Source organism: Haemorhous mexicanus, chromosome 3, assembly GCF_027477595.1.
Source record: "Haemorhous mexicanus isolate bHaeMex1 chromosome 3, bHaeMex1.pri, whole genome shotgun sequence".
Classification (NCBI taxonomy): domain Eukaryota; kingdom Metazoa; phylum Chordata; class Aves; order Passeriformes; family Fringillidae; genus Haemorhous; species Haemorhous mexicanus.
In genome coordinates this window covers 97,566,928-97,577,437 of record NC_082343.1, presented here as the reverse complement: position 1 = coordinate 97,577,437, position 10,510 = coordinate 97,566,928, and the positions used below count along the sequence as shown (strand labels likewise).

At 41.1% G+C, this 10,510-nt stretch overlaps 1 protein-coding gene across 2 annotated transcripts; it reads left to right on the top strand.

Moving 5' to 3' along the window:
- The first annotated feature begins 3,021 nt into the window (after nucleotides 1-3,021).
- CLN8 (CLN8 transmembrane ER and ERGIC protein) lies at nucleotides 3,022-9,985 on the top strand. 2 transcript variants are annotated; one of them, XM_059842800.1, is made up of 3 exons: nucleotides 3,022-3,184; nucleotides 4,528-5,166; nucleotides 5,570-9,985. In XM_059842800.1, exons 2-3 carry the CDS (start codon nucleotides 4,579-4,581, stop codon nucleotides 5,882-5,884), a joined length of 903 nt encoding a protein of 300 aa, XP_059698783.1. In that variant the 5' UTR covers nucleotides 3,022-3,184; nucleotides 4,528-4,578; the 3' UTR covers nucleotides 5,885-9,985. The 2 variants fall into 2 exon arrangements, with proteins under 2 accessions (XP_059698783.1, XP_059698784.1); XM_059842801.1 differs by having other exon boundaries at nucleotides 3,022-3,223.
- Nucleotides 9,986-10,510: the final 525 nt, after the last annotated feature.

Here is a 10,510-nt window from a genome sequence, read left to right as displayed (position 1 = left end):
AGAAGTCTGTGGGGTGAGGTACGGACTTAAAGAGACAAAGAAGAGGTGAAGCTGCAATGACTTATTCACAGATTAACTGTAGAGCCAGCAGAAGAGAGAATTCAAGATTCAGATAAATTCATGACACAAATGGTTGGATCAATCAGGAGAGACCTTGAGAGCGTCACGTATTAAAAGAGAAATAAATTAGGATTAGAAAAAAAAAAAGGAGAGGGTATCTTGCCTTAAATGGAACTAAAAGAATGAGAAAAGAAGAAATAGCAAATTAACAATTGCCCAAAGGCTATACTTGGTGTGATCCAACCAAGCAGTGGACAAGGAATGGACAAATGTCACAGGTTCAGCATGGGAATGAGTAATATCCTGAACTTTGTCAACATGTAACAGAGCTTTTGGAGTGAAACTGAGCTATCCAACACTACTCAACAGTGGTTGTAAACCTCCAGCATTTTCATGGAATGTTCACAAACAGAAATGGGGGATAACCTTGAGAGGCACTGAATAAAGAATCTCCAGTTTTTCTATATCACTTCCATTATCTGGAAATATTCAAGCAGGCAAAAACTGACAGTTTCATTGCTGTGATCTTTCCAATAGCTGGTAGCTCAAAGTGTAGATGGTCAGCAAATCTGAACTGTTTAAAATTTCGAGAATATCAAGTGTTTCAAGGCAACTATTTCACTGTCTGTTCTGAAGCATAAGGAGTTGATTAATTTATTTAAAACTGACTATAAGTGAAATACAAAAAGAGTTTGTGCAGATCTCCCAGTACTGAGGAAAGCATAGCAGTCTAGGTAGATGAATATGTTATGCAATATAAAGACATTCTGGATCCATGGCACACATGAAAGCCTTGTAATACAGGTTTTCTAAAAGAAGTCAAGTATACTTCCTATTAGCTAAGAGGAAAAAGGCCTTAAACAAGCATGTTCAAAGTGCTCAGTTTAACAATTGTGATTTGCATCTAGGAATACTGCATAAGTACTTGTTGGACAAGAACCAGAAGAACTTTGAGAGTGTGTGTAAAGCATTGAAAAAACCAAGATTACACATTTGGTATTGCCACAGCGTTCCTTGAGGCAAGCATGCAGTAAGCCTCCCACAGACTTGAACCAAAGCTCTCACAATTAGTAGTAAAGCTCCCATAGATTTGAACCCAGATTGTAGATTAGTAGGTGAAGAAGGTGTAAATTTCAGTTTGAAAAGAGAATTCAAGAAGCATGTCACTGAAATACAGGATTATGTGACAGGTCAACACAAGTTGTGCATATATATGCATTAATCAATGTCTGTAAACGTGCGAGCTTTTCTAAAACTTCGGGACCAGAGGGCTAAAACCTTTTGACAAGTCAGTGAGGTCTTGGCTTTTAAATTAACAGTAGACTTTTTATTCTCTATAAGGAAGATTACCAGCTCAGGTTTTATTCATGATCATATGACTTCAACATACACTGACTACAAGTGTTTGGTACTCCAGAATTATAATAGAAATGAAAATAACCTTAGGCAGTAACTTGAGTTCCTTCATATGCTACTTAGAGGATGACAAAGAGCTATAAAATGATCAGGGAATAGCCTCATCTGACAGGTTTTCTTCCAATCTCCATCCCTTTTCTTTTGCTACAGACAACTTCTGGCCCCATGACTCCCTCAGAGAGAAAAATCCCCTCTGTTGCCACTGCAAAAAGCAGAATTCAGAGTGGCTTACTGTGGACTTTTCTGCCCACACATGTCCAAGGCAAATGTTTACAGGACAAACAGTTTTCTGCAATGGAGGGATTATTTTGATTATAGGTTTGAAACTCCTTTCTCAACTTGGTCCTAAACCACATAACTCACTGTGAATGACAGTGGATCACGGGTTGGCCATATTCTGTATTCCTACCACTTACACATAAAATCCTGCTGTAGTCATCCTGCACAGACAGTAGGGTCCCCTCTCACTGAAGGTGTCACTGGCTGGCCTTGTGTCCCCATACCCATCTCCTAACTCATACCCATACCCAACTCACCTTTTAGGTGCTCTCACACCACTGAGAAGGGTCTAGTCTGCCTCTGGAAGCACAGGGAGCAGGAAAAGGACTTGGCATCATGACACTTCGACTTGAGGAATAATGAAAACAAAAGTGTTAAAACTAACGACATTTTTAACGATCATCAAGTATCTGTGTATTTCTAAATAAAACAGAGGAGCTGTTGATTTGTTACCACATGCAGTATTTAATTATTGCTATGACACTAAGGTATGCTAAGGTTCACCTGAACTAACTGGTACTTGTCTAAAGAGTTCCTGGGAAGTGGGCATGGGTCCATTTGAAGCAGAGTTTGAAAAATCCAGTTTTCCACAGAGAATGGCAGCACTTCTCTCTCCCCATCTGGAAACCAAGAACCTGTCAGACTGCCGATGCAGATTTTCCAGCTCTGGTCTCTTATCACAGGTAGACTCAGGTTAGGATTTCAGCTGTTGTAGGCCAATCTTTCATGTGACAGAAGTTGTGGTTAGATTTTATCTTTTTTGGTGGCCCTTTTTGAGGAATCACCAGATTTGTTGTGGGACTGGGCGTTTCCCCGGCAAAATCCAGGGTCCCTGCCAGTCACTCCTGTTGAAGGCAAAGCACACCGCGGGCGCGGGACTGTCACACGGCCGAGGAAGCCTCCCGGGGCAGTTTCAGTGACCGCGGGAGATTCAGCCTGAGTCACCGGGATGACAATATCAGCTGGCACAAATATGAAGAGAATCATGTAGCAGAACACCACTGACATCCATTTCATAACTTGCTGTCTTTAATGAAACTGGATAATTATAGCTAAGTGTACTGGCTATGCCACAGCTGATATTTGTTTTTTACATCGATCTCGCTGAGCAGGCGTCTATCAAGTGTCGCCCTCGCCGTGGTGGCGCTGCCCTCAGGCACAGAAAGGCACCTCTCGAACAGGGCTCCCCCTGCCCCAGTGGTACAGCCGCGCCTCCCTCCCCCATCCCGCGGCGCCCGGTGGTTGCTGCTGACGGCGGCGCGTGCGCAGAGAGCGCCCGGCGGCGGCGGGCGGTGCTGAGGGGCCGGAGGGTCGAGCCGGGTCGGGGCCTCCCCAGGCGGGTCGGACCGGGCCGGGCGCTCCTGGGGGAACGGGCAGGGCAGTCCCGGCGCCGGGAAGGGCCGTCCTGTCATTGCGGGCAGCGCTGTGGGTGAGGAGCCGGGGTTTGTGCATCGGGGCCGGTCTCCAGGTGTGCGTGAGGGGCTCGACGGCCCCGGGGGCTCGGGAGGGCTACGAGGGGCGTCGGTGCCGTGTTTGTGCGGGGGCTGAGGAGCTGTCACGGCCCTGCTAGAGCCGGGGCTTGTGGTAGTGGGTCGCGCTGTTCAGGGCCTGGTCGTGCCGTGGCGTTGGTGTGTTTTGCCCTGGTTTTCCCCGAGGAGATGGGGGGGGGGGGGCGGCGGGCGCTGCTGGGACTTGGAGTTGGTCTCGCCAGCTGTGATGCCGTGGGATGGGCGAAGGGCCTTCGGGGCTCCCGGCCATCCCCCTCCTTGTAGCGGGGCACCTGCGAGCAAAGGGCAGGACGAGTAGGTGCAGCATGGGGAACGGTGGTGGTGGCATTTGCTGCTTGCTGAAGCTCGGCGGGAGCTTCTCGCTCTCGGCGGGCGCTGTGCCCTCGGTGGTCTTTATGGCCTTTTTGCTTGCTTTCACCAGAATCCCAAACGCACGGTGGTGTTCAGCACTCCCAGGCTGCGCCCGGTGTGGTGGTCGTGCTCGTATCACCTGTATGGTTCATGAAACGAGCTGGAGTTCAAATATTTCAGTATTATCTGGCTTTTCCCTCCCCACAAGCCTTTGTGTTTGAACTACGGTGTGTTCAGGAAGCTTCAGACAACTTGAGGCACTTAATGCTGGGCTGTTCAACTAATTACACTCATGTTGCTAATAATATGTAATAGTGTTGCTTGTCTGCATTCCATACTCTTTTTCCATTTTTGAATATGTTTGTTTGGGGTTTTTTTTGGAAAGAGGCTTAGTGTTCAGAAACTGATTGCAGAGTCTTGTTTTGAGCCATGATCATTACAGCCCCTTTTTGGTGTAAGTGGCCCCCCTTACTGCATTAGTTTTCTGTAGTTTTATGCCCTGGATCTGTATTTGAGATTCTGAACTGCACCCAAAGCTGTAGTAAATGCTGTAAAATGAGTGTGGGAAAAGCAGGGGAGTAGAACAATAACTGTGCAATGCTGTTGAAATAAAAGTTTCATAAGTAACAAAACAGGGTTTTCTTATTGTATTTTCTCTTCCTTTTTCTTGCCTTCCAACTTGATCCTCTTCTGCTTTTGCTTCAGTGCATTACTTTGAACTAGTAGGGACTTCATGGGCCAGTTGTAAATCTTATTGCTTATGGTTTTTTTGTCTGCCTGTCTTTGGGATGACTGTGCCTAATGGCAAAAGGATCAAAGTCACAACTGCAGTGGATGTGAGCCCTCTATGGTTTTGAGTCTAGATATATGAATGTACTTAAAAATTCACTAAATTTTTTTATCCTTGTTCCAGATGGAAGAATTTATGCTTACTGGTTTGCATAATAGCAGAGGCTAAATAGGCATGAAGGAGACTATAGTGGGGATGAGAAGTGTCCAAAGAGAAGAAATGAATCCTACAAATGATCATCCAGTGTTTGGGACCGTTTTTGACTGGGACTATCTCTTATGGGAGATTCGTTTGACATTTTTAGCTGCTGGTTTTGTAATCTACTTGGGAGTATTTCTTCTGTCTCACTGGTTGTCTTCTTGGAGAAGTACCACTTACCGTGCCTTGTCTGCAAAGGAGAAGGTGTTTTGGAATATGGCAGTCACACGTGGTGTCTTTGGACTTCAGAGTTGTGTTGCTGGATTATGGGCTTTGCTCATAGATCCTGTTTTTCATGCTGACAAAGTCTATTCACAGCAAAAGTGGAGTTGGTTTAACTGTTTAATAGCAGCTGGATTTTTCTTGCTTGAAAATGTAGCAGTTCATGTGTCCAACATTATTTTTAGAACATTTGATGTTTTCTTAGTAGTTCATCATTTGCTTGCTTTTGGTGGCTTGGCTGGTTTAGTAATTAATGTGAAATCTGGACATTATCTGCCTTTGATGGGAATGTTGCTGGAGATGAGTACTCCCTCAACATGCATTTCCTGGATGCTTCTGAAGGTAAGAATGTGATAATTTTCATATTATGTTTGTAACAGTTTTCATGCGTTTCACTTGTCCGTAGATAATGTGTGGTTTGTTGGGATAGTTTTTCATCAAAACTGCATTTATCCAGCTGATACCAGTTATTGTCGTACCTGCTTTTGTCAGGATGGCACTTGTGCAGGCCTCGAGGTCGGTTTGTGTGCTGCTGTGTGCATGTGCACAGTAAGATGGTATAGATCCATACCAAGTTTAAGATTCCATTATATAAATGTGGAGTAACATTGCACTATGAGGAAAAAATGCCTGAGAGCGTGTGTATATAAAAGTTGGGTATTTGTATTCGTTCTGTAGATTCCTCAGTTCCTTATCTCGAAGTAACAGTTTCACTTCTGTGTACTTTGTGTTCTTATTTTTCCAGGCTGGCCGTGCTAACACCTTTTTCTGGAAGGCAAACCAGTGGGTGATGATCCATTTGTTTCACTGCCGCATGATTCTTACCTACCACATGTGGTGGGTGTGTATTTTCAATTGGAATTCTATTATAAAAAACCTGGGACTTCTTCACTTCATTGTTTTATTCTCGGGATTATTTGCTGTTACGCTAATACTTAACCCATACTGGACATACAAAAAAACTCAGCAACTCCTCAGCCCAACTGACTGGAACTTTGAAAATAAAGCTGTGGAAAATGGAAAATTAAATGGTGAAACACATCAAAAGAAGAGGATATAGCACTTAAACAACAGTTTCTCAGCAGAGTAACAGAAGAATGCAATGCAAAGTCATTCTCTGCATGTGAACTAGAAGATTTTGCAAGAAGCTCATTGATGCAGTGACTCCTTGCTGGTAGCACTCTGAGTGCATCACAAGTGTTGAAAAGCATTGTTTGTGTTTATTATCTGTATACATGTAAGAACTTCAACCCTCGTTATGAATTACACCAACAATTTGTCAGGTTGGAGACTATTTCATAATTTAGCAGTGATGTGCTCCCTAATGGCATGTTTTTTTTCCTAATGCTTCAAAGTGGCTTTACAGTAAGTCACCTATTAAGCTCAGCTTGAATCAAGTTTAGCTTGAATCCTATTTAACATATGGTAGAGATACTGAAAATTATGTTAAATTGTGTATTAAGATCAATTATGATCCAAGTTAGGTATGCATGGGTACCTAATTCCTGTGTACCAGTGAATCATTCCAAGTGGCAGAACTGGTCAGTGGTAGAATGCAGTCATGGCCCAGGTTTGGGTTTCTTTGTTGGTTGGTTTGTGGGTTTGGGGTTTTTTGGGTATTGTTTTTTGTTCCTTTTTTCTTTTAAGCACACTTAAGGAACAAGGAAAATAATTGAGTGTTTGCTGTCAAAGTTGTAGTTTTCAGGTTGCCCTCAGTATGGGAGGAGTTTATATCCACCAAAACCATGCATGTGGAAATCCATGCATTTGCCATATGTGTGGTTTGGAAGGTAATTATAGTGGCCCCTTCTGGACTTTAAATCAATGAAATACAAGTGGCAACACCAGAAGGTGACTCTGTGTCATCCTTGAAAAAAATGCTGCTTGATTAATAAAATTTTTTTGTTTGTATGTCCCGTGTGAGGGGACATACAAACACTAGTTCCACTAGTGCTTCTGTTATGGTTCCTCTCATTTTTGGGAATACGCTTAGTTTTTGATGGTTTCAGAATCTGAGGTGACTCCTTGATGGAGGAAAGCCTGTATCACCTCCTGTAGGAGTTAGGTTGTTTTAATATTTTTATTTAACTTTAAAGAACATACCAAGCAACACTAGCAATCCTTTGCACTTTATCTGCCTTTACCTGAGAAACTGGGTTGCTCTTTAGATAGGGACTAATGGTGATTGATGTTCTCCCACTTAGGATACTGGTTTGATGGTTCCTGGGTGAAATGTTGGGGAGCAGATGGAGGGATAAAGATCACGCTAGAAGAGAGTGACACCTAGTGGTAGGAGAATGACAGGGGTATTAGTTTTGGTGCACGGAACAAATGAGATTTTAAAAAGTGATTAATTGGAACTCTGTGTGACATGACTGCTACACAGATTTATTTCCCAAAGCATTAAGACGGGACAAACCCAAGCTGTGAAGAATTTTACATCACGCAATTTTACATCGTCTCTACAATTAGAGACTTTGTAAACTGATCTGTGGTGGAGCATATTGTTTTAAATGGGTGAGGGAGGCACTCTTTAGTGTAAACAGCCCCATTTTATTAATTTTTGGTGGGAATGTCTTTGATTTGTTCTGTGTGATGGGAGTGGTTGCGTTGCTGTGTTCCCTTATTCAATCTCTGTGAGCAGAGAGTTGAATTGCTGTTCTATGATGGGGAGGAAACTTCTTACTTTAGGTCACAAATACATAGGCAGATCTTATTGATAATGATGAAGTGGTGAATATCTGAAATTTCCCATTCAAAACCAGGCTGAGAGGGTCACAGTAATTTTACATAGCAACCATTGTGCTGATGTTTAATAGATAAAATCTAAATTTGGGGCTATCTTCTTATTTTTAAGCTGGGCAGAATGAAGTTGCAGTGTTGCCTGCCTAGGCACCATCCTATGGTAAAAAGGGTTCTCAGAAGTTTGAAATGGTGTACCTGTTTCAAGCAGTTGTCTGTGGGAGAGTAATGTTAAAAGTACTTTGGAAGAAACCTGAGGGATAAATTCCTTGGCTATGGAAAAATGTTCTGAGTGCATATCTTGCAGAACCCAAGCTTCACTTGCAGGAGATCCAGGGAGAAAGGCAGAGAATAAGTCATCAGGTATCAGAATGATGATACCTAGCTCTATGAAGCTTCAAACTTGAAGGTTTGGATTCGATAAAACAAGGTAATAATTGTTAAAATCCCAGCTACAGAATTATGAAGAATCATAATAGAAAATGGAAGCATCAGAAGAAGTTTGGGATGAGTGTGTAATATTTATAGTGGCTGGCTAAAGAATGTGAAGTTTCTATGTGCTAAAATAAAAGAATATGGAGGGGGGGGTTAGCAGTGAATTGAGACTGAAAAAAGACAGGTAGAAATTTATGTTATAGCACCTGATGTCTAAAGTTTAATATTTTATATTATTAATGTATACAATGTATAATGTATTATATACATTAATGTATTAATGTATATAATGTATAACTTTATTAATTGAATTTTAAATCTTTCATTAAAATTGTGTTTTTATCATCATAATGCAGTTTTTTTAGTTTGTATCCTAGTGTGAGTTTTTTCACCAAAAGACTGTAAGGGTTTGCATGTCTTAGCTATATAATGAGTGCTACTTTAGAGCCCCTGTTAACCTAAACACTGGTAGACCTGCTAGAACAAGAAAGCTATGGAATAAAGCAAATAACAGCACTTATTCTATTTCTGTTGGTTTAAGAGTACTTTACAGTCCAGCTAGAAATACAACACAACAAAAATACAGACAACCTTTCTTCTTTATCCTTTTCATGGCCTTTTCATGTCTTGGAGTTACCAGTTCTGTTACACAGATCCTCTTTTTTTATACTTGAGTATAAAAGGACCTTTTATAAGGGGATGCAGTGATAGGACAAGGATAATGACTTCAAACTAAAAGAGGGAAGAGTTAGATTATATTAGGAAGAAATTGTTCCCAATGAGGGTGGTGAGGCACTGGAACAGGTTGCCCAGAGAAGTTGTGGATACCCCATCCCTGGAAGTGTTCAGGGCAAGGTTGAATGAATGGGGCTTTAAACAACCTGGTGTAGTGGAAGGTGTCCCTGCCTACAGCAGGAGGGTTGAAACTAGATAATCCATAAAGTCTCTTCCAATCCCAGACTTCTGGGATTCTTCAGTGTCTATTGACTGCTCCCTTCAGGAGGATTTTCTGGTTTATTATTGTGGAAGTCACATTGCTCTGAAAAAGTTCTTGAACTGAAGGTGTTGGTACTTATAACTAAGTGATCCTTTTCAACCTAAAGGTAGAGTAGCCATATGTGGTTGTAAATTTTGTTGAAGTGAAATTAATCCCAATCCTTTTGGGCCTTCTTACACAGCTTCATCCCTAATCCACAATTTAGAAAAATTCAGTCACCTTCCATAGTGGTTGGATTGGGTCACAGAGTTTGCTGCTGTGGATTTGGAAAACTTGCATAACATGATTTTGGGTGAATTATTTGTTTGCCAAGGTGACGGCTAGGGACTTGGCTCTGCTTTCTTGTTGAACAAGCTTATTTGAGGAGTTGTGTTCGTGTCACCTTTCTGAAGCTTTTTTTTTTAAAAAAAACCCAAACAACAAAAACCCAAGCTGGCAAACTGTGGTGGGGATAATGGTGTTCAGTTGATTTCGTTTGGTTTTTTTGTTTTTTTAAAGAAAGGTGTCTGATCTGAGACATCCTTTTCCAGTCATCTGGTTCTTACAGTCTTCATACAACATTCCTAAATCACAGTTTGTGTTTTCCTCCATTTCTAACCTATATTTTTTTTCCAAAACTTGTCATTGTTTTCCCCCCGAACCCACCGTTTTTTAATTCTTACTCTTACTTGCAGTACTGGTCATGATCTTGGAGTCGCATTACCACTGCAATAATTTTGTCTAGTAGTTTTCAATACATGCTGTTAGGCACATCTTCCACTAAATATCCATGTCCAAATCTTTCAGAGTGTTTTTATGTTTTCCTGAAAACATGGATTAAATATTGATGTGATATGTAGTTATCAGAAACCTTCTTTAACCTCAGGGACACTCCCTCTTAAAGTGAATTTTAAAGTGTTAAGCAAACTTAAGTCTGCTCTTGTACAATATATACAATTTGATAAAAAGCATCTTTACACTGTACATAAATAAAAGTATTTTATTGAATAGCTGTCTATTGTGATCTTCATTTCCTGATTAAAATAATGCCTGTTATTTTTTACTTGCTATTTGTAGCTTAAACAGTTTTTGCAGTGCATGCACTAAAATTATTTATTTTGAAATGTTAAACATGACAAAGGTAATGTCATATTCATGGAAATAGCTATAAAAATCTTGTAAACCACTGTTCCTTCACAGCGTTTCATGCGTTATTCCCACAAGCATGTTTGGAACACTAGAAGCTCTGCTATATGTAAGTGTGTATTAAAAACAGTTTAAAAAACATCTCTTGGGAATGACCTTTCTGGTTGGGTATTTGAAGTGTGTGGTCCATTTTTGCATAAGGCTCTGACCATAAAGACCCTTCATTTGGTACCACATGATACTTCATAGTTTAGTATACGTAATCTTAAATAAACAACAAAAACACGAACATAAAGACTAAAAACTTGCCCCATTGCAAAATAGAAAAATACAGTTCTGAGCATTTCTTTCAGGATGTTTTTCAAGAAATTATTCCTGATGCTTTTT

Excerpts from the sequence above, each read along its gene's own strand:
- CLN8 (XM_059842800.1), top strand. The coding sequence starts at position 4,579 with ATGAAGGAGACTATAGTGGGGATGAGAAGTGTCCAAAGAGAAGAAATG. Across the intron at positions 5,167-5,569 it reads TTTCCTGGATGCTTCTGAAG|GCTGGCCGTGCTAACACCTT; the intron begins GTAAGAATGTGA and ends TTATTTTTCCAG.